This window comes from Hermetia illucens, chromosome 6, assembly GCF_905115235.1.
Source record: "Hermetia illucens chromosome 6, iHerIll2.2.curated.20191125, whole genome shotgun sequence".
NCBI classification, from domain to species: domain Eukaryota; kingdom Metazoa; phylum Arthropoda; class Insecta; order Diptera; family Stratiomyidae; genus Hermetia; species Hermetia illucens.
Genome location: NC_051854.1, coordinates 44,939,482 through 44,967,438, shown reverse-complemented (window position 1 = coordinate 44,967,438; position 27,957 = coordinate 44,939,482). Strand labels below are relative to the sequence as shown.

The following is a 27,957-nucleotide window of genomic DNA, read 5'->3' as shown; positions in this document are numbered from 1 at the left end:
CATACGGGGTGCGCAGGGAAGAGTGCCCTTACAATGCGGTCCATCTGCTCGGCCTTAAGTGAACAGGGTTTCCGCAGAGTCCCGATTTTTCGGGTTACAAGTTTGTAACCGAGTCCCCACGGATCCCCATTCACCTCGTCAATCAGATCTTGCCAGCAGCGAGCTTTGCTCTTGTTTATTGCACTGCGGAGTCTCCTTTTGTCTGATTTGTACTTCATCATTATGGTACATGCCTCCTCCCGGTCGCCTAGACGTTGTGTTAAGCAGCGGAGCCTGTGACACTCCTTCCGGAGCTCTGCGATTTCCATTGTCCACCAATACATGGAAGGTTTGCCGCGCCTCAATGTCTTCCTGGGCATGGAGGCTCCGCAAACCGTCGTTATCAGGTTCATAACTGAATTTATGGCAGTGTCAGCTGCGGCGACACCGCCCCCAGGAGTACCCTCCAGCGTGGCCCCACCTGTTCCCAGAGTTTCGACAAACTTCCCGGTGTTCACTTTCGCGACGTTCCATGCACAGAAGGATCGCCGGGGTGGCGGACACCGAGAGTTTGTGTCTACCACTTCGAAAACAATGTATTGGTGGTCACTTGCCGAGAAGCCTTCCAGAACTCGCCACCCGTCCACCAGCGACACCAGTGATTCCGACGCGAAGGTTACCTCTGGAAAGCTTCCCTTGCAGCCCGGGCGCCGGAACGTTCGGGTGGATCCGGTGTTTAGAACTACCAGTCCTGTTCTCGCCGCTATTTTCAGAATTTGTTTCCCTCTGGAATCTGTGAGAGGCATGCCCCATTCAAGTGCCCTAGCATTGAAGTCACCCCCGACTAGGATACGCCCATCCGTGCTTAAGATAGCGTCCTCCAAAACATCAAGCCTCCCACGAAAGTCCGGCATCGTCTCATTCGGCGTAAAATAGATACTCAAAAACGTTATTCCTGAACACCGAATCCAGACAAACCCGTCCCCTCGGCCTTGGGAAGGAGAGTGCCGTCCCGAACCCAGATGGCAGCGGTACCTGATATGTCTGGATGCCATGAAACTGGGCCCTTGTTTTGGTACTGCTCACTGATGAGTACTAAATCACCTTTGGTCTCCACAGCGAACTGCGCTAGCAACTCGTGAGCGGTTGCACTCCGATGCATATTGATTTGTAGGATGCGAATCATGTTGACCGTGTCCTAGCTCTTTCCAGTTCTGCTCTGAAAACTGGACACCGCCCCGATCGCACAGTGTGCGCAACGTTCTCATCAGTCGCGCCACGATCCCTGCATAGGACGCAGCTTTTCATTGCAGGTGTTCGCTTTATGGCCTGCCTGACCGCATTTACGACCCTTCTGTCAGGTCCCCGACAATTTGCAGATGTGTGCCCATAATCCAAACACCTGTAACATTTAGTTGGGGCGGCCCGGATTCGTATCCTACACACTACCCAACCAATTCTTATTTTGCCGCTCTTTAGAAGCTTCCTCGCGGATTGCTCAGCAACTTCCTACACAGCGAGTTTTTGGCCTTGGGAGTTTGCGGAGGTGATACCAATCCGGACATTGGTTACCTCCGGGCATTCGCGTTTGATGGCCTATTCTACCACATTCTTTTCCGTGAGACAGTCAAGGTCTCGGATTTCCAAAAAACACGTGGGTTCCAGGCTGGAAACCAAAACTTTTTCTCCCAGAAGCCCCTTGACTGCTTCACAGAACGTGACTTTATTTATAGTCTTCGGGCCTAGTTCGACTAAGACTCCACCACCCTTCGTTTTACGAATGGAAGACACTTCTGCTCCGTTATCTTCGAGTATAATCTTGTAACAGATTTCGCTGAGGGCTTCCGCAAAAGTCTTGCCTTCCGTCGGCTTAATAAACAAAGCTGGCGGTCTAGTCCTCCTTCGTCAACCCACCTTTTCTTTTGGTACTACGTCCTTCATGTCCGCCTTAGTTTTAGGCAGAGGTTTTTCTGATGGCGCGACGTGTTGTTGTCTTTTGTTCCTCTTCGCCTTCTTCTTTTCAGCCCTGGAGAGTACCTGGGTGAAATCTCTTTCAGGTGTCCCTTCCTCCTTTCGTTTTTTACCAAGTTCGCTTTGCAATGGGCTGTCAGCGATCCGTTTGGTATTCGTGGTGTTCTCGTCGGGAAGCGCGGTTGTTTCTGCTTCCTGCGGATTTTGTCTTACGTTCCATGTTCGCCTATAGTATGAAATCCTGTCCAGGAGCTCTTCGAGTTCCATTAGCCCGCTTTTCACCCCCTTGCCGACGCTTTTCTGGAGGAACGTCGCAGATCGCATGTGCTTCAAAACTGCCGTGCATTTCTTAATAGGTCTTTCCTCTTCAGCTTGCGCCAGAGTAATCGACAGTCCTCCCACTCGGCTTATATTCGAAACCATTTAAAAATAGACTAAAATTAACACATTCGAAATATATTTTTCTTTGAATAACACCGTTGATGTCCCTAGTTGATGTGTTGATGCGGTTCTCGTTCCTTCTGGAATTTTCCATGCGAAATACAATATAAGTGGCTTAAAAGCCAAGTGAGATAACACTGGATATAACATTTCAGCCAATTGTATGTCGCCCCTCCGTTACCTCTTCAATATTGTTCCAATATTTCAACTTTCAAGGACAAATACTTCCATAAGTCAATTTGACAAAAAAATTTACTCACCGTCGAACAACACATCTTGATAGTGAACGTTTTCTTTTTGAACATTCTCCTCCTCTTTCTTTTCCCAATTCATTTTCTGCTGATCGTGTTTAGAAATCATTGAGGTCATTTCTGTTGCGTCGTCGGCCATCACGGATTCAGTAACCTTAGATGGATTTGTATCAATCATCCACATTGGGGCATTTTGCTGAAGATTAAAAGGAAAAGAGAAAAAAATTTAAAAAAAAAATTAGAAGAAGAAATAATAAACTTACATTCAATTCTATTCTTGGCTGTATGTTCTCTGCTAGTTGGCTGTCTTTCTTCTTGAAAAACTCTAAATCCTTCTTGAGACACTGACGAGTTCTGCCCAAACAATCGGTATATTCGACCCTGTTGATATCAAGATAGAGTTCCGTGACAATTGAGATTTCATTATAAACATTTATATTTACCACTCCTCATCGATATTATCTGTTTTATATTTTCCCGTTTCGTTCTCATCTTCACTGATCTCCGATTCTGAGCTAGTCTCCTTGTAAGGCTTTTCGTCTTGTTTCTTTTGATTGAAAAGCACTAAGCAGTTATCATCAGAGTTAAGCTTCCCACCAGCAGCTGCCATTTTGTCATAGAACCGGCTCTTGGCTTCCAAAACCTTTCTCGACTTATCCAATAGGGCAGAATCTTCATAATCTTCAATACGTTTTTTCTCCTTCTTAGATTCATCAACATCTCTGTAATCTGGTTTCGTAGCTTTCTTTGGTATGAAAGTTTCGGCAGCCTGTCTTAATTTGGCACGGTTTACTTCTTCCTGCTTTCGCAAGAGTTCGGCTTTGAGACTGAGAAGCTGGAAAATATTTAATAAAGCGGAAAAGTAGAAAATAAACTGCTTGATTTGACTCAAATAAAACAAATTTCACATTTATTTATCGATAACGAAGTCGATATCTCCGTATTCCCTAACAAAATTTTCCGACACAAAAAACGCGATTCACCAGCGTGCACATTATCATCGTAGGCCCTCTCACTAATTCTTGGCAATATTTCAGTAATCTTTCTATAATTGACGGGTAAACGAAATGGCCAGAAGTTACGGAATTCATTGACATAATACTTTATGGAGTTCTGAAAGGGCAAAATGGTCCTTCCCCTATCCCGTAGACTCACCATAGACGAGCCCTTGCTCGGTTAAAGGAAGGATCACTACTCTCTGAATTACCGTCTAACCGCCCACTCCGACTAATGGTATCTACTATTAAGATGGAATGCCGGTCCCCCGCTGAGGTAGTAAAACCCCTGCAAAATTCAATCAGAGGATTCCTTGCTTGTCGTAAGAGGCGAACGGAGAGATTTGTGGGCTGGCAACTCTCGAAATCAGACTAATATTTGGGCTACGAGATTTTGCTCTCGTCAACGATTTTTGATTGGATTCTAGGATAGGTAGGCTTTACTAACACTTTGCTGGAACATGTGATGGGAAAGCAGGGTCTTGGCGACCGTATTATTATTATTCTGCTAAGGGGAATTCGCACCGCGTCCTGAAAGAACTATTGTGCCAGTTTGGGTGACGTATAAAATAGAACTAAGCGCCCGAGTTACGGCCCCAGGACGTGCATCAAATCCATTGCTGAAATTGCTACTGAAAACACCAAAAAAGGCTAGAACACTATGGTGAAACTTGGATTTCGCAAAACAGAGGAGAACGACTAGGATGCTCCTCAATCCTACCCTAAAATTTTATTCAGTTGTTGGCTGCAATCGATATAACCATGCACATAAAGCTCTAAAGAAGAGTATTAGATTGGCTAAACGATCATCATTGAGACGCTTTTCCGAAGAGGTCAACTCTCTTAAGGCAATCTCAAAGGTGAAGGGGATCATTGTTAAAGAACGTAGCCAGAAGGGTTATCTACTTTATAGAGCGGGAGATACACAGAACGCGATGGAGAAACAGCAAATCGTCGTTGACTAAACTTTATTAACAGCAGGGAGCAGCTGGCGCAGATACAAAGACTCGGTTGCCTCAGTACTCGAAACTATCCTAAATCTACCCGTCCCCCGCCCACCCCATCCCGCAGTTCTAATACCGACCGATCATATCTTCCATCCTCCTGGTGGCCGACATAGTGAAATCGTCCTCCTACACACTGTTGAAGACCGACTTGATCAAGCGCCTGTCAGTGAGTCAGCTAAGCTGGATCACTTGCTGGCAGGTTTGACGTTGGGCGACCGAACTCCCAGCCAATTGCTTCGTGAAATGATGCAATTGGGTGGGAGCAAAATCGACGACGACTTGTTGAAATCGCTCTGGCTTCGACGACTCCCGGAGGGCACCCAGGTGGTCCTCGCGTGCGTCTCTGGTTCTTTGGAGGCGCTGGCAGCTGCGCCCGATAAGGTGCACGCATGTCCAACAATAGCGACCGTTCAGCAGCCTTCTGACGAAGTTGGCGAGCTGAAGCGCGAGACGGCCGCGCTAGTGGCCAGTATGGCTAAAATGAGGGCGACGTTCAGCGTTCGGGCAGCCGGTCGCGAGTTCGCTCGCGGTCTACCGCCCGAAAAGGGCGATCGGTAAGTATGTCGTCAGGACAGCTTACGGACCGAAGCATTTGTTGGTATCATCGTAGATTCGGTGGAAAAGCTACCAGATGTACGCTCCCGTGTAAATTCGCGCCTACCTCAAAAAACTAGGTCCGCGGGAGGTCTTGGCGAGGGCCACGCAGAACGCAGCGCCACGTCGCCTAACAATTTATGACCCTCTCAGTTCTTGGGTTCTTCCTGTGCCCCGAACCACCGGCTATTCCCACAATCTTTGAAACTTGCTGCGGCAAATTCCTCGTGCATTAACACATACAGTTACAGGCAAGTGGACGTGAGTCTTGGCTTGCGTAGGGCGTTCCCGTGGCGATTCATCCTGGCGGATGTCAGCTTCCCCATTTAAGGCACAGACTTCTTGTGTCACTATGGGTATGGGTAGACTTGCAGAACAGGTCCCTTATAGACTCCACAACCAGCCTTAATTCGTCAGGCAGAATCTCATCACACCCCAACAACAATCTTTCCGTACTTTTGGAGGACATTACTGACTCTCGTGTTCGGGCACTCCTCCAAAAGTTCAGCCATATTACTACCGAATGTAGTCTCTCTAAATCAGTGAAGCACAATGTGCAGCACCACATTAACACCACTGGTTCCCCTATCTTCTCAAAAGTGCGCCTTCTACCACCCCAGAAGCTGGCTATTCCACGGAAATAATTCGAACAACTTATACAACAGGATATCTGCAGACCTTCAGATAGCTGTTGGTCTTACCCACTCCATATGGTCCCTAAACCAAACGGCAAATGGTGTCCCTGTGGGGATTATAGGACGCTAAACGCACAGACTGTTCCTGACCGATATCCCATTCCACTCATCCAGGACTTTGGGCATCATCTCGCAAATTGCCGCATCTTTTCGACCTTGCATTTAACCCAGGCGTATCACCAAATCCCTGTAGCTCCAGAAGACATTCCAAAGACGGCAGTATGCACATAATTTGGACTCTTTGAGTTCACGCGGATGACTTTCGGGTTGTGTAATGCGGCGCAAACCTTTCAAAGGTTCATTCACTCGGTCCTGTGAAACCTCGACTTCTGTTTCGTGTATTTGGATGATATTCTGGTCGCTTCTTCCTCAGAGTCTGAGCATTTAGCCCATCTGGAGTGCATCTTTCAACGTCTCCTTGAGGTCGGGTTAGTCCTAAACGTTGAGAAATGCAAAATTTCTTCAAAAGCAGGTGAGATTCCTCGGCCACTCCATTTCCCCTGAAGGAGTACAGCCCGACCTAGACAAGGTGCAAGCGATTACAAGCTTCCCGCATCCGAAGACAGTGAAGGAGTTGAGTAGGTTCTTGGGCATGCCAAACTTCTATCGTCGTTTCCTGCCCAAGGCCGCCCAACACCAGCCCGTTTTGAATGTGTACTTGTCTGGCCCCAAAACAAAGGACACACGAGAGATCGTGTGGTCTGAAGAGGATGTCCGCGCGTTTGACAAATCCTGTCAACAACTGGCTGACGCTACACTTTTGGCATTTCCTCTGCAATATGCACCCCTAGCCGTTTTTGTTGATGCCTCTGACACGGCAGTAGGTGCTGCTCTTCACCAAAAGGTGAATCAGGTCTGGCAACCGTTGAACTTCTTCTCTAAGCAGTTGAACCCCGCTCAACGAAACTACAGTACCTACGATCGCGAACTGCTCGCCGCATACTTGAGCATCAAATAATTCCGCTTCTCCCTAGAAGGCAGGCCGTTCACAGTGTTCACGGACCATAAGCCTCTCACGCTTCGATACAAAAGCCCGACAAAGCGTCCCCCGGTCAGCTTCGACATCTGAGCTTTATAAGCCAGTTTACGTCAGACATCCAGCACCTGTCTGGCAAGGACAACACCTCAGGGGTCGTTAGCGATTTTTAAACAGGTCGCTTACGATACGGGGTGTGACGTCCCCGAGGTGCCCGAGTAAGTAGTTCTGCCCCCTAGCTGGCAGCATACCTGCGTCCTAGGTTGTAGCCTCGAGAAAGCTTCTCGGTGAAGAGCGAACCGCGAATGACCGGTACACGTCGGGGCACACTGGGAGTCTCCGGAGCCGTCGACAACTCTCTGTCGGCGTCGACGGGGTGATGTGAGCGTAGCTCTGCCAAGGTGGTAGTTGCGACGTGTATCAGGAGCCAGCCCCTTCGGGACCCTGGTCGGGAAGTGTGCATTGAACCGGTGTTAGTAGACCGCGTTGCCCCGAGCGAGCGCTGATCCGTCCGTGAATTCCGGGATCGGCTAAGCGTAGGTCAGGCCTCAGGGAACTGGGGTAGGGGCTGTGTCCCCGAGGGTATACCCGTTCTTGACTATTGCGGCCCGCTCCCTTGCACACGATGCGCTGGTACCTTTTTCATGGAGAATATTCTGAAAATTATAAAAAAACGACGAAACAACAGACAAGGAGGAAGAGCTGGGTGCGTTTGGGCGGAGCACAAAAATGCGTCGTTCACCGCAGCGATCAGTGAAAGAGGCAATGAGGGCTGATATACCCGATGAGACACCGGGGCGCCCAAATAAAGAGGAAGCCTCATCAAGTGGCGCGACTGACCGTGCGGAGATGGCAACTCCATTACCTTGCAGTGCCCCTGTTTTGGAAGTAAGCTCAGTGAGAAACGCTAGTCCTGAGCAGATGGATTTGGACACAAATCGAGTGGAAGTGCATTCGACTGTCCTCGCTAGAGCCGAAAAGGAAAGGCTCATCAGAAAGTGCGCAGCAGTGGTAAAACGTATGCGGTCAGCAACGTTCTTTCAGAGAAACGTCAGCAAAGGCGTCAAAAACGGGCTGATGGAACTGGAGGAACTACTGGATCGCATTTCCTTTTATAGACGCAGGTGGAGAGCAGCGGAAGACGATTGTAGAGCAGAAACAGTCGCACTCCCCGCTGAGAATGCTGCTTGCGTCAAACGGACTGCAGATAGCCCTCTGCAAAGTGAACAGGGGAAAAAGCGGAAAGAGGACGATGTGTCTGAAGGAGACTTTGTCGAAGTAGTCTCCAAGGCACAAAAAAAGAAGGCGAAAAAGGATAAAAAGAAACAACGGACTCCGTCGCCAGAGACACCTCTGTCCAAAAACAAGGAGGCTGCCAACCCAAAGCCAGTAGCGAAAAAAACGAGGAAACGAAGAAGGACTAGACCGTCGGCTCTGCTCATTAAGCCGACGGAAGGCAAGACATTTGCGGAAGTCCTTAGTGAAATCCGCTACAGGATGAAACCCGAGGAGAACGGAGCAGAGGTGTCTTCGATACGGAAAACGAGGAGTGGTGGAGTTCTCGTCGAACTGTCGAACGGTCAAGGGGCTATTGGGGGAGAAGGCTCTTGTTTCCAGCCTAGAACCCATGTGCTCTCTAGAAATACGGGATCTTGACTGCGGAGGAAACTCCTTAACAGCGGGAGAATCAAAATCGGATGGGTAGTATGCAGGGTACGAATGCGGATAGTCCCCACCAAGTGCTACAGGTGTCTGGACTATGGACACACGTCAGCAGCTTGCAAGGGTCCGGACAGGAGGACAGCATGCCGGAGATGCGGCCAAGCGGGTCATCAAGCGAAGACTTGCAAGGAAAGCGAGAGTTGTGTTCTCTGCAGGGATCGTGGCGCGTCTGGCGAAAGCGTCGCACACACTGCGGGCTCGGGACGGTGTCCAATCTTCAGGGCGGAATTGGAGAGGGCTAGGGTGCGATCGCCATGATCCGCATTTTGCAAATTAACATGCACCGGAGTGCAACCGCTCACCAGTTGCTAGCACAGTTCGCTGCGGAAGTAAATGCTGATCTAGTGCTGATTAGCGAGCAATACCGAAACAAGGACCCGTCCTCATGTTATCTCGACTTATCGGGCACCGCTGCCATCTGGGTTCGGGACGACGTTCGATTTCGTGTTCTTGCCGAAGGCCGGGGGGACGGATTTGTCTGGATCCGGTGTTTAGGGATAACGTTTTTTAGCGTTTACCTGACGCCGAATGAGGCGATTCCGGACTTTCGGCGCCGGCTTGATGCTCTGGAGGACGCCGTTTCGAGCACGGAGGGACGAATCCTGGTTGGCGGTGATTTTAATGCCAGGGCTCTTGCCCTGCCCCCTGGCATGCCTCAATCAGACTCCAGAGGGAAACGGATTCTGGAAATGGCGGCGAGAACCGGGCTCGTAATTTTAAACACCGGATCCACGCCAACGTTTCGGCGCCCAGGTTGTGAAGGAAGCATTCCCGACATCACTTTTGCGTCGGAATCTCTGGCATCATCGGTGGACGGGTGGCGAATCCTAGAAGACTTCTCGGCAAGTGATCATCAGTACATTGCGTTCGAAGTGTTTGACGCTACTTGCCGGCGAGCACCAACACGACGTTTCCCCTGCGTGTGGAATGTCGCGAAGGTGAACATCGGAAGGTTCGTCGAAACTCTTGGAGCAGGTAGGGCCGCGCTGGGGGGCACTCCGGGGGGTGGTGGTGTCGCAGGTGACACCGTCGTAAATTCAGTGATGAATCTGATAACGACGGCGTGTGAGGCTTCCATGCCCCGGAGAGGCCCCAGGCGCGACAAGCCTTCTATGTACTGGTGGACGGCAGAAATTGCCGACCTACGGAAGGAGTGTCATAAGCTCCGCCGTTTGGCACAACGTTTGTACGCCAATGAGGAGGCATGTGCCATAAAGGCACAATATAGATCAGCAAAAAGGAGACTCCGCAGCGCTATAAATAAAAGTAAAGCTCGCGGCTGGCAAAATCTTGTAAATGAGGTGAATGATGACCCGTGGGGACTTGGCTATAAGCTTGTCACTCGGAAAATCGGGGCTCTGCGGAAGCCCTGCATATTGAGCACCGACCAGATGGACCGCATTGTGCGGGCATTGTTCCCCAGACACCCTGTACGGGTTGATGTAAACAGCGCGGAAAGCGTCGTGGATTGCCCCCTTTTCACAATGGGAGAACTCGAAGAAGCGGTTCTGACTATGAAAAACAGGAAGGCGCCAGGTCCTGATGGCATCCCGGCGGAAGTTTACAAACTGGTGTTCCGCCAACGGCCAGAATTGCTGCTCGAAGCGTTCAACGCGTGCTTGAAGGAGGGTATTTTTCCTTGTCGCTGGAAAGTGGCCAGACTCGCGTTGATCAGTAAGGGTAAAGGAGACCCGGAGCTCCCGTCTGCATACCGACCGCTGTGTATGCTTGACACGGCCGGAAAAGTGCTCGAGAAGCTCATCAGGGGTAGACTCGCTGAAGCGATCCGTGCTGCCGGGGACTTATCCGCAAGGCAGTTCGGGTTTAGAACGGGGAAATCTACAGTGGATGCTGTTATGGAGGTCGTAGATGCGTTTAATCGAGCCGGGGCACACAGCCGCCGATCTCGACGGATAGTGCTCCTCTAACGCTTGATGTCAGAAATGCCTTCAATTCCGTAAGATGGACAGATATGCTAGGCACACTAGAGAACTCCTTTCACGTGCCAAGCTATCTCTTGCGGATATTGAGGGATTATCTGAAAGACCGCTCCCTGTTCTATGAGACGCTAGAGGGTCAGAGGAGGATGGAAATCACGTCGAGAGTAGCGCAGGGATCCATCCTAGGGCCGGACCTCTGGAACGCTTCCTACGATAGTCTTCTGAGACTCGATATGCCTGAAGAGTCGCGCCTGGTCGGTTATGCAGACGACGTTGCGGCACTTGTTGCCGGACGCACTGTTGAACAGGCGCAAAGCAGACTTGGCATATTGATGCGACGGGTAAGCGGATGGATGACTGCTCGCGGTTTCAACCTTGCGCTGGAAAAAACCGAAGTAGTCATCCTGACCAGAAGGAGAATCCCGACCTTGCGTCCCATATCGATCGGCGAGTTGACTATAGAGTCAAAACCAGTGATTAAATACCTTGGTTTAATGCTCGACTCGAAGATGAGCTTCTTCGAGCAAATTAAAGCAGCAGCGGACAGGGCTACAGCAGGAGTCGCGGCCTTGAGTCGGCTAATGGCGAATGTCGGCGGTCCTATATCAACTAGGAGACGTCTCCTCATGGCAGCAACGCAGTCCGTCCTTCTCTATGGTGCGGAGGTATGGGCTGATGCCCTTGACAAGGAGGTGCATCGTAAACGCCTCGCTCAAATGCAGAGGCGGGGAGCTTTGCGAGTGGCGTCTGCTTATCGCACCGTCTCCGAACCGGTTGTGATGGTGATTGCGGGAGTGATCCCCGTTGCCCTCCTTGCCAAGGAGCGCAAAGCTATCTACCGCCGTAAGAGCGAAAACTTAAGAGAAGTGGTTGCCCGTGAAGAACGTCAACGCACCCTTAACGAGTGGCAACTTTCTTGGCAAAATGAGCCAAGGGGCAGGTGGACTGCGCGGCTCATCGACAAATTAGATCCGTGGTTGAACAGAAAGCACGGTGAGATTGATTACTTCCTTACCCAACTTCTAAGTGGGCATTTAGGTTTTCAGTCTTACCTGCACAGGGTTGGGAAGGCGCGATCTCCTGATTGTCTGTTCTGCAATAGAGTGGCGGATGACGCTGAACACACCTTTTTCTCTTGCGAGAGGTGGGGCGGCCTCCGCCAGCAGCTTTATGCAGACACAGGGGAGCTCTCTCCAGATAACATTGTGCGAGAGATGCTGAAGAGCGCTGGCAGCTGGAATCATATTGCACATTATGTTCGGGCTCTTCTTACTACGAAGAAGATTGAACTCGACCGGCAGAGGGATCGGACGGTAAGGGGTTCCCTGAACTAACAACTCCCTTCCTCCCCTCTCCTCCCGTTGGTGAAGGGAATTCCCTGACTTGAAGGCTCCCAAAGCCGGGAGAGCGGGAGGGCTAGCCCGAAGTAATGTGTCAAATGGTTCCAGGCTAGTTCTCTGATGACAGGGAGGTGTTTAGTTGGTAGTCCGCCAGCGTGCTGTTGCGGGAGTCCAACACTTGGTGCGTAAACGCATTCACCTACCCTACTCCCAACAAAAAAAAAAAAAAAAAAAAAAGTCAAGGCGCAGGAGGATGACGCAGTACTTCAGAGTCTTAAATCCAACCCCAAATACAAATTTCGGGAGTTGCCCATCTTCGGCTTGAACCTCTCGCTCTGTTGCGAAGACTCGGAAACTGGACCTCGGCCATATATTCCGGCCACCTTTCGCAAGGAACTGTTTCACGCGGTTCACGACTTAGCGCATCCAGGCATCAGGACAACAAATCGGTTAGTCACCGAGAAATACTTGTGGCCCTCCATGAACAGGGATGTCAACTTCTGGGCCAGAGAGTGCATCGCATGCGAGAAGTGTAAAGTCACCAGGCATGTAGGGAAAGAAGTGGGTTGTGAGTGGTTCCACACAATACACCTCGACATAGTAGGGCCTTTGCGAGACTCGCACGGTTACAAATATTGCCTCACAATCATCGACAGGTTTACGTGGTGGCCTGAGGCGATACCTCTGAAAGACATTACGGCGCAATCTTGTGCCGAAGCCTTCTGTCGAGAGTGGATACCTCGCTTTGGCGTCCCTGCAGTGGCCATCACTGACCAGGGAATGCATTTCAACCCCTTTCCCTTTCTCGGAGTTAGGCAAACCCCTTTCCCTTTCTCGGAGTTAGGCAAACTCCTGTGATTTAAACGCCAGCGGACTACTGCATACCATCCGCAATCCAATGGGATGCTAGAACGTTGGCACCGGACGCTGAAAGCCGCCATTATGGCGCGCGAAGCTTCGTCCTGGACTCAAGTCTTGCCTCTCGTCCTACTCGGCCTACGTACAACCCGCCGAGAGAAATTTGCTGCCAGCCCCGCAAAGCTGGTATATGGGGAGAACCCGAGACTCCCAAGTGATCCGGTCTTCGACAAGAAATCGTCTCTCACAGTGTTGAGGTTGGTGCGTCTGCTGGGGGACAATCTCCGATGCATCAAGGCCACACCTCCCACCCAACACTCATCCGCACCTGTCTGTTTTATGTCGCTGTCTCCATGTAATGAGTGTATTTTTGTCTTCAGTGGATTTAAAATAATTTGCAATTTAATTGAACTCTCCAAAGTGTCATGTAGTGGCTAACATGCCTGAAGTTAGTGAAAAGCAAGAATTTTCACTAGACGAGAAATTTTCTGGTATTTAAACTTGACCACTCACTGAAGCAAAGTATCTAGTTCTGTCCGGTATTCCGAATAAAGACGCTCAAAGTGATGTGTGGCTTTACATAATAAGGTAGAACTACAGGTCGCCCAAAAGCACGGAGAATTGAATTACCACCTGACACAGGTCCTTACGAGACACGGTGGCTATAGGAAGTACTTGCATCGCTTCGAGTTGGACGAGTCTCCCAACTGTCTTGAATGCGATGCTACACCCGAGAGCCCGGAGCACGTTATGTTCCATTGTCCCAGATTTCTGCAGCAGAAAAGGAGGTTGAACAGCATCTCGGTGGCGGACATCGAGCCCTCCAACCTGGTGGAAGAGATGCTCAAGTCGAAGGAAAGCTGGATGGCGGTAACTGAGGCAGTAACCGTGGTGCAAACAAAATTCCTCGAGTTGGATCGAACTCGGAAGGCGGCGCGATGGAGACGCGACATGGACGGGCTAATGAAGAGAACCAGAGCCTCCCCTGCGAAGTAATACTTTACGGTGGTCCCGCGGAGAGGGGCGCAAGAGTGGGGGGTGGTTTTAATGGGTACGAATCCCACACACTGCTGTAACCTGGCGCAGCAGTGTCTTTGTAAGATTTCCACCTCAATCCATAAAAAAATATGGTGTAGCGACTCGTCTCCAAGAAACCAGTCCCTATCCAACCTTATATTGGGACAGGATATCAGTTAGCCTCCTGGGCAGCTCCATCTCTGTAAAGGAAAAGCACATTCCATCGGAAAATGCGCAAATCGTTCGTTATTCCGTTGTCGTTGCCGGGTTCGTCATTATGTTATCAGTCCAGTCCGAGGCTCCTGTTGTGGCTTCGTAACAAGTTGTTTTCCGTGTAGGCTTATCAGTCCTGCCCCACCCCTAACCTGGAGTACCAGTTTGTATAATTTGTCCTGTTTTTAAGCGCGGGAGACTCGCCTTTATCCTTCTCCGTCTGCAGCTTTTCATTAAGAAAGAGCTCCCAGCATTCACCACGTGGAGATAGGGTTTTGTAGTAGAGCTGTTAGTGTTGATTCAGCAGGCGTTTCCCAGATTTTATGCTCCATCGTGGAGCCTGGGACCTATACTACCCTTTGACCACTCAACTCATACCCAAAACCACGACCTGGCGGAGGAAGTTGCAAAAACAACTAGGAACTATCAGGCTTCGAGGCCAAAACATTTTTCACGAACTGGACTTGGCTCCTACTATACAGGAACACCATATTCAGATGTAATATTATTAAAAATATTTCCGAATCCCACTCAATTATGAAATAAAAGGAAATTGACACGCCTGGAATCATTACACCTCGAATAAAGCGGAACTACATTATATACATTTGGATGAAATTTAAACAAACTCACCGACGATATATTCACGTCGATCCTCTTATTTGGATCATTCATTTTCCGCGGCAGCACCAAAAACCACCTCAAACAAATTTATTTCAAAATGCAGTAAACAATAAGCGTTGTGCAGCTGCTAACAACAGCTGATTTTGACAACTTGGACCGTGGACGTTCATAATCGTTGTTAACCCATTTGTAGTAGCGGAGGATACGTAAATGTCAACCGAAGTCGTTGATTACTTCTTTTACTAAAATTTGATTTATAATTGAATGGGTTTGGTGTTTGGCTTAGGGGACTTTAGTTAATTTAGGGATATTATTTATCAGTTCCTATAGTGGCAATTAAGCAATTTACATGTCTAGGTTACAATTTTGGTTGAACTGCGTTACCACCTGCCTCGTCGCGACTCCGAAAACCAATTACCGGCTTCATACGTCAACACCTGCCCCATGACAACCAGAAGTCGCCTATTCTGCTGATGTAAACAAATTTCACGACGAGAGGTATATATTTCAGTGTATTTTCCTGTCAAAGTATAATAATAAACTTAAGCGCATTAATTTCCAGATGGTTCGAATATTATTCCTTCATCCGGACTTGGGTATTGGTGGAGCCGAGCGGCTCATGGTGGATGCAGCCCTTGCCATGCAACGAAAAGGCCACACCGTCAGCTTCCTGACTAATCACCACGACTCGACCCATTGCTTTGAGGAAACTCGTGACGGTACCTTATGCGTAGACACCGTCGGTGACTGGTTACCGCGCCAAATATTTGGAAGATTCTACGCTCTCTGCGCCTACATCCGAATGGTGTACGCCGCATTCTACACAACTCTCGTGATTTCACGTCGAGAGAAAATCGACATAATCTTCTGTGATCTCATTTCATTGGGGATTCCCATTCTTAAATATGCCAAAGCTCAACCAAAGATAATATTCTACTGCCACTTCCCAGATCAGTTGCTTACCACCCAAGAAGGACTTTTAAAAAGGATCTACCGAGCGCCGTTGAACTTATTGGAGGAACTTACGACCGGCGCAGCACATCGAGTCCTAGTCAACAGCAAATTCACTAGGAATGTGTTCCGGAAAACATTTCAACGACTAAGTGTAACTCCTGACGTGCTTTATCCGTCTTTGAATACAAAATTTTTCGACAACGTGAAGGCGTCAGACAACGAAATCTCGCTCAATCTCCCGCGCCAATCCTTCATTTTCCTCTCCATAAATCGCTACGAACGCAAAAAGAACTTGGGCCTGGCAATAGAAGCATTCCAAAGCATGGAGCAGCATCTCTCGAAAGCTGAATGGGATCGGTGTCACCTAATTCTTGCCGGCGGTTACGACGTCCGCGTCTTGGAAAACATCCAGCATTACGAGGAGTTGGAGAAACTAGCGACGGACCTAAATGTCCTGTCCAAGGTGACATTACTACGCTCTCCCAACGACAGAGAAAAGATATTTCTGCTGAAAAGGAGCAACTGCCTCATCTACACTCCACAAAACGAGCATTTCGGCATAGTTCCCCTGGAAGGAATGTACATGTCTCGTCCGGTGATCGCCACAAACACGGGTGGACCAACTGAAACTATCATCAACGAAACCACAGGATTTCTCTGCGAACAGACGAAGGAAGATTTCTCAAAGGCAATGGTCCGGCTGGTCCGCGATTCACAGCTGGGCGAGCGGATGGGCGAAATGGGTCGCAAGCGCGTGCAGCAGAAGTTCTCGTTTGAAGCGTTTGCCGATCAGCTGGCACACATTATCTCTGAACTGCTAGACCATAAGAAGGATAACTGATATTTAGTGTAATGTCCCAGACCCGAGCACCACAATAGTATGGAGAAAGAAAACAAAAGTAGAGTTTTAGAATCACTTCAAATTTATCCGCATGTCCGGCGGTGAAATCAAAGCTTTGAGCGTCTACTTAATTACGTGTTACTGCATTTATCAGTCAGTTAAGATTGAATTTACTAAAGTAATGGATGCATACGATATCAAATCTAAGAATTCAAAGTATAAGCACCTCCGTATCTGCTGACTAATTCAGCCATTTTGTTATCGCTAAGGACATTGATGGCAGGCGTTTTATTTGGTAAGGTTGAATATAAGTAGGGGCGCATCTAATAGCACTTTCTTTGTTTTACTCCAAATAATTAGCCTGAAAGATATTGTAATCGAGATCAGATTTACTTGAAAACGGTTTGTAATCGACACAAAGATTGATTACTCAAGTTATCAATCCGAGTTGACTCTTGCGAACCACAACGGCAGCGACGTACTTCACTATGACAAATTGACGACAGTTTAGCATATACGAAGTGCCTGAAGATCATTTATTTTCTCAAGATTTTCACCCCAGAGGGAATTCCTCACCCATCCCTTTCCGTCACACCTGCTCGTAAGCCAATAGACTAGTCAGTTCGGCATCTCATACAACTCAATCCAAAATACCGCCGAAACCGAGATAAAACCTTGACGGCTAGATTGCCAAATGAAAGGAGAACCAAACGACCCAACTGCGCGAGCAAAGTTCGACGAATTGCACCTTCGCTTGAGACTGCAGTTGGCAAGGGGACAGGAAGAACCCGACATCTAGCGGCCCTCAAGGATCGTCAACGATCCTTAACGGGTCGCTTACGATACGGGGAGTGGCGTCACCGAGGTGTCCGAGCAAGTAGTTCTGGGCCCTCTAGCTGGCATAATACCTGCGTCCTAAGTAGTAGCCTCGAGAAAGTTTCTCGGTGAAGAGCGAATTGCTAATGACCGGGACACACTTAGAGTCCCCGGAGCCGTCGACAACTCCTTGTCAACGGTAATGGGGGTGATGTGAGCCTAGCTCTGCCAAGGTGGTGTGTGTGTATGGTGGGGGAGAAGCTACAGCTTTAGAGCACTCAGGCCGTGTTCGCCCGTTGTACTCGCCACCCCCGTCTACCGGAATATTCCGGATTCGTTAACGTATCGCAGGATTTCCGTAAGTGGATGTGATGCTACCCGTCGCAACTGGAGAACATCGCCACCAAAGGTCTGATGCCTGATACGTCCATAGGCGGGGCATTCACATAGGAAATGCTCCGTGGATTACGCTTCCTCATTACAGGAAGGTCACGTATCATTTTGAGTAATTCCTATTCTGAACATATGCCCATCTAGTGAATTATGACCTGTCAGAATGCCCACAATACACCTGCAAGTCCTGCTTTTCGAAAGGATGCACTTTGCGGTACGCATGTTCGGTTCTGGCAGGAAAAGTTTGGTGTGTCGAGCAGCATTTAGGCTCTGCCACCTGTCGTTGTAAGAAGCTTATTCCCAGTTTTTGAAAACAAACTTAGCCAATTCTACTGATACTCCAATTCCTGGTTCCGGTCCCAGCATAAGGGAGATCGACCCCTCTTTCGCTAAAGCATCCGAGATTTCATTTCCCTCTATGCCACAGTGACCAGGTACCCAAAATAGTTCCACCGTATTGAATCTAGAAATAGAGTTCAAACAGTTTCTGCATTCCTGAACGACTTTCAAGGTGGTCAAAGGACTACTCAACGCCCGCAATGTAGCTTTTTGATCACTGCAGATTGCAATGCGCCTGCCCTTCAACCGCTCGTCAATCACCCAGTTTGCCGCCCTTAGGATCGCATAAACTTCGGCTTGAAAAACCGTTACCTATTGTCCTAAAGGAAAAGCCCACTTCCCGCTTTTATTCGAGAGGTAGACTCCGGCTCCAGAACCCTGTTCTGTTTTTGAGCCATCGGTCTAGAAGACTTCCGTATATCCTGCCACGCATTCCTCTGGGACTTCAAAGTCCTCTCCACGCTCCAGGGTAACTTCATATCCTCTACAAAACAGATGTATGGGGACACGAGAATCGGACAGCATTGTAAGAACTGAATTTAGTCCTCCCAGTAACCCTTCCAATGCTCTGTGGCCCCTACATCCGTTGTTTCCCCATGGATGTAATTAAATTATATGAGCTGCTCTCATGGTAGTGCTTTGAATGAATATTTCCAGGGGCTGCAAATTGAGTAGTGCATTTAGAGCTACGCCGGATGTCGTGCTCATTGCGCAAGTGATACCCAGACACAGTTCTTTGCAGCGCGGCTAATTTACGGTGAAAACCCACCACACTACGGATGCATATACGAACATCGGCCTAAAGATGACAACGTATATCCACATTACCACATGAGATCTGAGTCCTCATGTCGAGGCATGGGTCCGTCTGCACAGCCCATAAGCTGTGAGAGCTCGTTTCATCTTTACCTCTACATGTTTGTTCCAAAGAAGTTTTTTATTTAGAGTGACTCCCAGATATTTCGCTTCTTCGGAGAGTTGAAGGGTAGTACTCCTCATCTCAGGAAGGCCAGTTTTCTCCTTTTTGTGAATAATACCATTGTGGCTTTATATGGATTAACTGACAGACCATGTCTGAGGCACCAGCTGTTTATCAAACCGACGGAACGTTGTATATTCCTACAGCAAGCACAGCCACGTCATCAGCATAAGCTTGAGCGTGTATTGGCAAATTTTGCAGTTCGCATAGTAGTGAGTCGATCAGCATACTTCACAGAAGTGGCGAAAGCACACCTCCTTGGGGGTACAACCCTTCGTTACTTCTGCAGTCAGATAGCGATCGACACCCACCTCAGTGCACACCAATTTCTGTGTTAACATAGCATGGCTCCACTTAATCAAACAACACCATACTCTCTGGCGGCATCACAAAGTTTTTGCAAAGGAGCGTAGTCAAAAGCCCCTTCAATGGCCACGAACACCCCCATCGCGTACTCACCATTCAAAGTTGCATCCTCTATCTTCGTGTCCAAAAAATGAAGAGCAGACTCACAGAACTTTCCACGCTGGTAAGCATGTTGGTTTATGCAACCACTGTTTAGAAGTCACCTGATTGATTACCTGAGTTTTTGCAGTTCCCGGTTTCCACCAAGGAACCGTTTTACCGCTTTGGCCTCGGGAAATAGGACAAGCCTCTTCATAGCACACTAAAAGTGTGCAGGGTCAAAGTTTTCAATTCATCTTCCAGCGCCAAAGGAGTCCTTAGTCGCCTAGGGAACTGTACTTTAATGCCAAGAAGTTCATTGAACTACGTCAAATCCGTTGTCCTAGGGTTCCACCTTTGTACTGCAGATTGTTCGCCCGCAGTGGTCACATTGAATTTTAGGTATCGGTGATCTGACAGTGAGACCTCGTCTAGCACTCGCCAGTGTGTAATCAACTCTAACACTTTTCAGGTACAGATTGTTAGGTCAATTACTTCGCTTCTTTTCGGTCCCACGAAGGTAGCGGTGCACTCTACGTTTGCAATCATAAGACCAGCGGAAGTGATGAAATCAAATAGCTTCTCTCCTCTTGGATTGCATTTGCTACTGCCCCAACAAATATGTTGAGCACTCGGATCGCAACCTATTAAGAGCTCGAGACCATTTGATTCTGCATACGCCACCAGATCTCTAAGCTCTTGCGTCGGTGGAGGATACAAAGAATCATAGAGTAAATAAGCGGAAGCAACTATGATGTTTTTCCTCTCGCCATTTATCTGGTATTGTATGATGACCGTAGCTGGGAAGTCCTGGGAACAGTACTCAGCATGGTTGCCTCTAACCGTATTGACATCAGGACGCAAGCTCTCGGTCTTAGCCACACTTGGAGGTATCGCAGTTCCCATGTCCTCATCCATAAAAAACCTCATTTCATCCCGCAGAGCATTCGTCTGTTTTCCACTTTGCACCTTAATTGGTTTGCGGTGTCCTGTTTGCATAGATTCGATCACTCGACCTGGCATCAAGTCAGTTCCGTTCACGTCTCTGGCTTCCCTTTCTTCCACCAGTTCCTTGGCAGGTGTAGGAGAAGTTACTAGCAGGTAGGATTCACTCTGTAGTCCCTTCACCAGTGGGAGCCCCCATACGAGGGTTCCGCCCCTGTATGCACTATCCTCCGCGCGCAGCTCCATTTGCTTTCCAATTTGCTCTATATTGTGTGAGTCAAAGACCATAATTGTTCTTCGCTCTCAAAATGGAGATGATGCCCTACAGTTTCCTGATATGACTGAATTTCAATCTATCTAGGAAAAAATGGAGCACCATATGGTGATTTCCACTGTGCACATTCAGACTCTTTTGGTCCAGTTCGAATACCAAGTTGAACCCCTCCACCCTCCAAGGGGGTAGTTGTGGAGTGTATCAGGAGCCAGCCCCTTCCGGGCTCTGGTCGGGTAGTGTGCATTGAACCGGTATTAGTAGATCGCGTTGCCCCGAGCGAGCGCTGATCCGTACGTTGAACGCCGTAAATGCGGTCAGGCAGGCCATAAAGCGAACACCTGCAATGAAAAGGAAAGCTCCGTCCTATACAAGAACGGTGGCCGGACTGATGAGAACGTTGCGCACACTGCAGAATCGGGGCGGTGTCCAGTTTTTAGAGCAGAATTGGAAAGGGCTGGGACGCGGTCAAAATGGTTCGCATCTTACAAATCAATATGCACCGGAGTGCAACCGCTCACGAGTTACTAGCGCAGCTAACTGCGGAGACCAAAGCTGATTTAGTACTTATCAGTGAGTAGTACCAAAACAAGGACCCAGTTTCATGGCACCCTGACATATCAGGTACCACTGCCATCTGAGTTCAGGACGGCAGGACGGGGGACAGCTTTGTTTTTTAGTGTCTATCTTATGCCAAATGAGACCATACCGGGCTTGATGCTTCGGGGGACGCTATCTTAGGCACAGATGGGTGCATCCTGGTTGGGGGTGACTTCAATGCTAGGGCACTTGAATGGGGCATGCCTCACACAGACTACAGAATACCTTGGACACCTTCAGTTTCAAATAAGGGTCGTGGACCTTACCGAGTTAGCCAGGGTGCACATTTTTCCCGGACTATTCGTGAGATCAAGACATGGACCCAAACCGATGATAGAAGAAAGAGTGGTGATACCAAGCGCATCATCGGAGAAGGGGACAGTAGCCGGCGTAAAGCTCACAGTCATCCGCTACGACGAGATTCCTAAGGATCGGTTACTCAGTCGTCGGTTCGTCCAACCCCGCGCTTTCAAAACCCCAGGATTCCCATGGACAATTGGGTAGTTATCCAGGAAGAGGAACAACTGGACGAGAGCCTGGATCCAATCGATGCCGTCAACGAACTGTTGGAGGAAATGAGGGTCGACGATACCATGTAAGCGAAGTGCACTTCGACTAATTTGCTTGTCTTCCTCTTAAAGGAAAACCACATCGCACCAATACAGGAGTCCTAGATCGAAAGCGGCTAAACAATCAAAGGACTCCAAAGCAAATATTATAATTTATTTCACTGACTAGGAGACGCTGATTATGATGTACCTAGACCATGTACTATATCCTCGCGAAGAAGAGTCTGGGAGCTTTTCTGTGTCGTGACCTGAGTTCCAGCGATCTAGTCGTGGTCAAACTGGAGCAAGCACGTAAATATAGCAAAAGCCAATCTGTTGATAGGCTGTGACGCCAATGAAAGACGTACGCTTTGGGGCAGCTCGGAAATCAACGAAAGAGGTGAGTCGTTCCTTGATTTTATTATTAATGCAAGTCTATCGATATGTAACAGGGACAGAACCCCAAACTTCAATTTTCCCGGCTCGGAAAACTTTGGATCCTTGAGGGAATAGGATGGGATTCTTAGGGTGAAGAACTAGCGAGTTCTTCTTCTTTACTTTTCAGTCTAGATCACGCTGCAGAGGTCTCCGAACCTTTCAGAGACCCCAGGGAGATCGACGGTCCTGGTTAGACTATTGTCAGAACAATGAAAACATCAGCGAATCCGTAAGACTCAGTAAGATTCTGTCGAAGAAACATAGGTGCCTATCAGTTCTTAAAAAGCTGGAAAGCCCCTGAATGGAAAGTCTGCTGAAATCTTGGACGTACTGGTTCAGACGCACTTTCCCACCAGCGAGGAGAACTGTGAGTCAGTGTCTTGCTTGGAGGGTATGCAGCCGCCCTAGCAGTGCGAAACTATCAGATTGATAATTATCGAGGATAAGATCGACTGGGCTATAAATAGCTTCTCCCGGTCTAAGTGGTATAATGCCAATCATGCTACAGAAGCCGCAGGAAAGGATTGTGCCCTGGCTTGCCGAGATTTACTGGAGTTGTATCTCTTTGGGATACGTACCACAGTCTGGGCGACGCGTGCTCGTGGTTTTCATAGCGAAAGCGAGCAGGTGCGATCATGAGTCCACAAAGGACTTTCGACCAATCAAGCTCACCTCTTTCGTGTTGGAGAACCTAGAGCGCATCCTGGATATCCACTTAAGGAAGAAAGATTGAAAGATTGTCTTTCTCTAAATCCCAGCATGCCTACCTCAAAGGCCAATCCTCAGGAACTGCTCTCCACGAGGTAATTGGCACGGTTGAGTAGAAATAGTATACTCTAGCTGCCTCCTTGGATATAAAGGGAGCATTCAGCAGGGTTAGTACCAACACCATCAAGGAAGTCTTGACCAGTTTTTGATTGGAGGGATATCTTATGCATGGATAATATCCATGCTAAGAACCAGGATAATCCAGTCGGATCTGGGTGGTAGCCCTTTGACCAGAATTGCGAACAGAAGCACGTTCTAGAGTGGCGCCATCTCTTCGGGGCTCTGTATGATGGACGAAATTTCGCGAATATTGGACAAAAGCGAGGTGAAGATGTGGCGTATGCCGACGACTTGGTGATATTAGTACCAAGGATGTTTCCCTCCATCCATGACATCATCGAAGGAGCGTTGGGAAAGGTGTGCCTGTAAGCTGCAAGATGCCGACTCTGCATAAACCCAACCAAAACAGAACTGATGCTAGTCACCATCAAGACAAGGATACCCAAATTCCATTTACCGCGGCTGAATGAACAAAGATTGGCTCTTTCCTCCAATGTAAAGTATTTGTGTGTCATCCTGGATCCAAAGCTAATTTGGAGATTGAACATAAAACTACAGGTTAAAAAGGCCTGTATAAACTTTTATATCGGTAATGTGGTCTCCGGCCGAGGATGGTGGTATGGTGGCAGGCTTTGAGCAAAAAGTACAATAGAACGAAGCTTAAAGCTTCAAAGAATCGCATGTGCAGGTGCTACCGAGGCTCTGCAATTCTGCCCGGTAGATGCACTCAATTTACTCTTGCATCTCCTACCCCCAGGATCCACATCGTGCAGTGCAGGCAGACTACATGAGTCTGCATGGTGGACAACGAAGTCCTACGGTCATAGTAACATCCTAGACGAAATACTTCGGGAAATCTGGGCATTACCTACGGGCTGTGCCACACGTAAGCTGAACTTCACGAGAAACTGCTGTTGTGGACTTTTCAATTAGAGAGTGGAAGATCGGCGCCCTTTTGCAAGGCTATGACACAGCATTCTTCACTGGAGAATCAAAGATGATCTAAGGAATACACACAGTGTAACCGAGTTGTATAGTGGCCTAGGTTTCGACAGGTGTGTATTCGAGGTGTATTCCAAGCGCATACACTGGCGATACTGGAAGCCTGTCGATGGCGGGAGCATTATTCGAGCCCCAACCGCAACATAGCCAGTCTGACCGGCAGCCAAGCGCCCATTAAAGCCTTGTACTCACCGGCAACATCTTTCAGGCTAATTTTTTTTTCTTTTTTTTTTTGGGAGTAGGGTAGGTGAATGCGTTTACGCACAGAGTGTTGGACTCCCGCAACAGCACGCTGGCAGACTACCAACTAAACACCTTCCTGTCATCAGAGAACTAGCCTGGAACCGTTTGACACATTACTTCGGGCTAGCCCTCCCGCTCTCCCGGCTTTGGGAGCCTTCAAGTCAGGGAATTCCTTTCACCAACGGGAGGGGAGGGGAGGAAGGGAGTTGTTAGTTCAGGGAACCCCTTACCGTCCGATCCCTCTGCCGGTCGAGTTCAATCTTCTTCGTAGTAAGAAGAGCCCGAACATAATGCGCAATACGATTCCAGCTGCCAGCGCTCTTCAGCATCTCTCGCACAATGTTATCTGGAGAGAGCTCCCCTATGTCTGCATAAAGCTGCTGGTGGAGGCCGTCCCACCTCTCGCAAGAGAAAAAGGTGTGTTCAGCGTCATCCGCCACTCTATTGCAGAACACACAATCAGGAGATCGCGCCTTGCCAACCCTGTGCAGGTAAGACTGAAAACCTCCATGCCCACTTAGAAGTTGGGTAAGGAAGTAATCAATCTCACCGTGCTTTCTGTTCAACCACGGATCTAATTTGTCGATGAGCCGCGTAGTCCACCTGCCCCTTGGCTCATTTTGCCAAGAAAGTTGCCACTCGTTAAGGGTGCGTTGACGTTCTTCACGGGCAACCACTTCTCTTAAGTTTTCGCTCTTACGGCGGTAGATAGCTTTGCGCTCCTTGGCAAGGAGGGCGACGGGGATCACTCCCGCAATCACCATCACAGCCGGTTCGGAGACGGTGCGATAAGCAGACGCCACTCGCAAAGCTCCCCGCCTCTGCACTTGAGCGAGGCGTTTACGATACACCTCCTTGTCAAGGGCATCAGCCCATACCTCCGCACCATAGAGAAGGACGGACTGCGTTGCTCCCATGAGGAGACGTCTCCTAGTTGATATAGGGCCGCCGACATTCGCCATTAGCCGACTCAAGGCCGCGACTCCTGCTGCAGCCCTGTCCGCTGCTGCTTTGATTTGCTCGAAGAAGCTCATCTTCGAGTCGAGCATTAAACCAAGGTATTTAATCACTGGTTTTGACTCTATAGTCAACTCGCCGATCGATATGGGACGCAAGGTCGGGATTCTCCTTCTGGTCAGGATGACTACTTCGGTTTTTTCCAGCGGAAGGTTGAAACCGCGAGCAGTCATCCATCCGCTTACCCGTCGCATCAATATGCCAAGTCTGCTTTGCGCCTGTTCAACAGTGCGTCCGGCAACAAGTGCCGCAACGTCGTCTGCATAACTGACCAGGCGCGACTCTTCAGGCATATCGAGTCTCAGAAGACTATCGTAGGAAGCGTTCCAGAGGTCCGGCCCTAGGATGGATCCCTGCGCTACTCCCGACGTGATTTCCATACTCCTCTGGCCCTCTAGCGTCTCATAGAACAGGGAGCGGTCTTTCAGATAATCCCTCAATATCCGCAAGAGAGAGCTTGGCACGTGAAAGGAGTTCTCTAGTGTGCCTAGCATATCTGTCCATCTTACGGAATTGAAGGCATTTCTGACATCAAGCGTTATGAGGAGCACTATCCGTCGAGATCGGCGGCTGTGTGCCCCGGCTCGATTAAACGCATCTACGACCTCCATAACAGCATCCACTGTAGATTTCCCTGTTCTAAACCCGAACTGCCTTGCGGATAAGTCCCCGGCAGCACGGATCGCTTCAGCGAGTCGACCCCTGATGAGCTTCTCGAGCACTTTTCCGGCCGTGTCAAGCATACACAGCGGTCGGTATGCAGACGGGAGCTCCAGGTCTCCTTTACCCTTACTGATCAACGCGAGTCTGGCCACTTTCCAGCGATAAGGAAAAATACCCTCCTTCAAGCACGCGTTGAACGCTTCGAGCAGCAATTCTGGCCGTTGGCGGAACACCAGTTTGTAAACTTCCACCGGGATGCCATCAGGACCTGGCGCCTTCCTGTTTTTCATAGTGAGAACCGCTTCTTCGAGTTCTCCCATTGTGAAAAAGGGGCAATCCACGACGCTTTCCGTGCTGTTTACATCAACCCGTACAGGGTGTCTGGGGAACAATGCCCGCACAATGCGGTCCATCTGGTCGGTGCTCAATATGCAGGGCTTCCGCAGAGCCCCGATTTTCCGAGTGACAAGCTTATAGCCAAGTCCCCACGGGTCATCATTCACCTCATTAACAAGCTTTTGCCAGCCGCGAGCTTTGCTTTTATTTATAGCATTGCGGAGTCTCTTTTTTGCTGATCTATATTGTGCCTTTATGGCACATGCCTCCTCGTTGGCGTACAAACGTTGTGCCAAACGGCGGAGCTTATGACACTCCTTCCGTAGGTCGGCAATTTCCGCCGTCCACCAGTACATAGAAGGCTTGTCGCGCCTGGGGCCTCTCCGGGGCATGGAAGCCTCACATGCCGTCGTTATCAGGTTCATCATTGAATTTACGATGGTGTCAGCTGCGACACCACCACCCCCCGGAGTGCCTCCCAGCGTGGCCCTACCTGCTCCATGAGCTTCGACGAACCTTCCGATGTTCACCTTCGCGACATTCCACACGCAGGGGGAACGTCGTGTTGGTGCTCGCCGGCAAGTAGCGTCAAACACTTCGAACGCAATGTACTGATGATCACTTGCCGAGAAGTCTTCTAGGACTCGCCACCCGTCCACCGATGATGCCAGAGATTCCGACGCAAAAGTGATGTCGGGAATGCTTCTTTCACAACCTGGGCGCCGAAACGTTGGCGTGGATCCGGTGTTTAAAATTACGAGCCCGGTTCTCGCCGCCATTTCCAGAATCCGTTTCCCTCTGGAGTCTGATTGAGGCATGCCAGGGGGCAGGGCAAGAGCCCTGGCATTAAAATCACCGCCAACCAGGATTCGTCCCTCCGTGCTCGAAACGGCGTCCTCCAGAGCATCAAGCCGGCGCCGAAAGTCCGGAATCGCCTCATTCGGCGTCAGGTAAACGCTAAAAAACGTTATCCCTAAACACCGGATCCAGACAAATCCGTCCCCCCGGCCTTCGGCAAGAACACGAAATCGAACGTCGTCCCGAACCCAGATGGCAGCGGTGCCCGATAAGTCGAGATAACATGAGGACGGGTCCTTGTTTCGGTATTGCTCGCTAATCAGCACTAGATCAGCATTTACTTCCGCAGCGAACTGTGCTAGCAACTGGTGAGCGGTTGCACTCCGGTGCATGTTAATTTGCAAAATGCGGATCATGGCGTTCGCACCCTAGCCCTCTCCAATTCCGCCCTGAAGATTGGACACCGTCCCGAGCCCGCAGTGTGTGCGACGCTTTCGCCAGACGCGCCACGATCCCTGCAGAGAACACAACTCTCGCTTTCCTTGCAAGTCTTCGCTTGATGACCCGCTTGGCCGCATCTCCGGCATGCTGTCCTCCTGTCCGGACCCTTGCAAGCTGCTGACGTGTGTCCATAGTCCAGACACCTGTAGCACTTGGTGGGGACTATCCGCATTCGTACCCTGCATACTACCCACCCGATTTTGATTCTCCCGCTGTTAAGGAGTTTCCTCGCATATTGCTCGGGGACTTCCACCACGGCAAGTTTTTGGCCTCGAGCATTTACAGAGGTAATACCTACCCGGGCATTGGTTACCTCTGGACATTCACGCTTTAGCGCCTCCTCTATTTCGACCTTTTCTGTGAGGCAGTCAAGATCCC

The 27,957-nt window shown here is 49.4% G+C and overlaps 2 protein-coding genes across 2 annotated transcripts in view; one reads left to right on the top strand and one right to left on the bottom strand.

Moving 5' to 3' along the window:
• The window catches only part of LOC119660253 (coiled-coil domain-containing protein 174), a 121,941-nt gene extending 107,182 nt beyond the window's left edge, over window positions 1-14,759 (bottom strand). Inside the window, exons 1-4 of the mRNA XM_038068708.1 lie at window positions 14,633-14,759; window positions 3,086-3,477; window positions 2,906-3,023; window positions 2,652-2,838 (exon numbers count right to left, since the gene is read on the bottom strand). Coding sequence (XP_037924636.1) covers window positions 2,652-2,838; window positions 2,906-3,023; window positions 3,086-3,477; window positions 14,633-14,674 — 739 coding nt within the window. The 5' untranslated portion in view covers window positions 14,675-14,759. The remainder of the gene's footprint in view (window positions 1-2,651; window positions 2,839-2,905; window positions 3,024-3,085; window positions 3,478-14,632) is intronic.
• Window positions 14,760-15,015: 256 nt separating this feature from the next.
• Window positions 15,016-16,747, top strand: LOC119660205 (alpha-1,3/1,6-mannosyltransferase ALG2). The gene is made up of 2 exons (XM_038068641.1): window positions 15,016-15,121; window positions 15,186-16,747. The coding sequence occupies exon 2, from the start codon at window positions 15,186-15,188 to the stop codon at window positions 16,416-16,418; it is 1,233 nt and encodes a 410-aa protein (XP_037924569.1). The 5' UTR covers window positions 15,016-15,121; the 3' UTR covers window positions 16,419-16,747.
• The last annotated feature ends 11,210 nt before the right edge of the window (window positions 16,748-27,957 follow it).

What these genes read in the sequence shown, in the direction of transcription:
- LOC119660205 (XM_038068641.1), top strand. Translation starts at nt 15,186, where the DNA reads ATGGTTCGAATATTATTCCTTCATCCGGACTTGGGTATTGGTGGAGCC.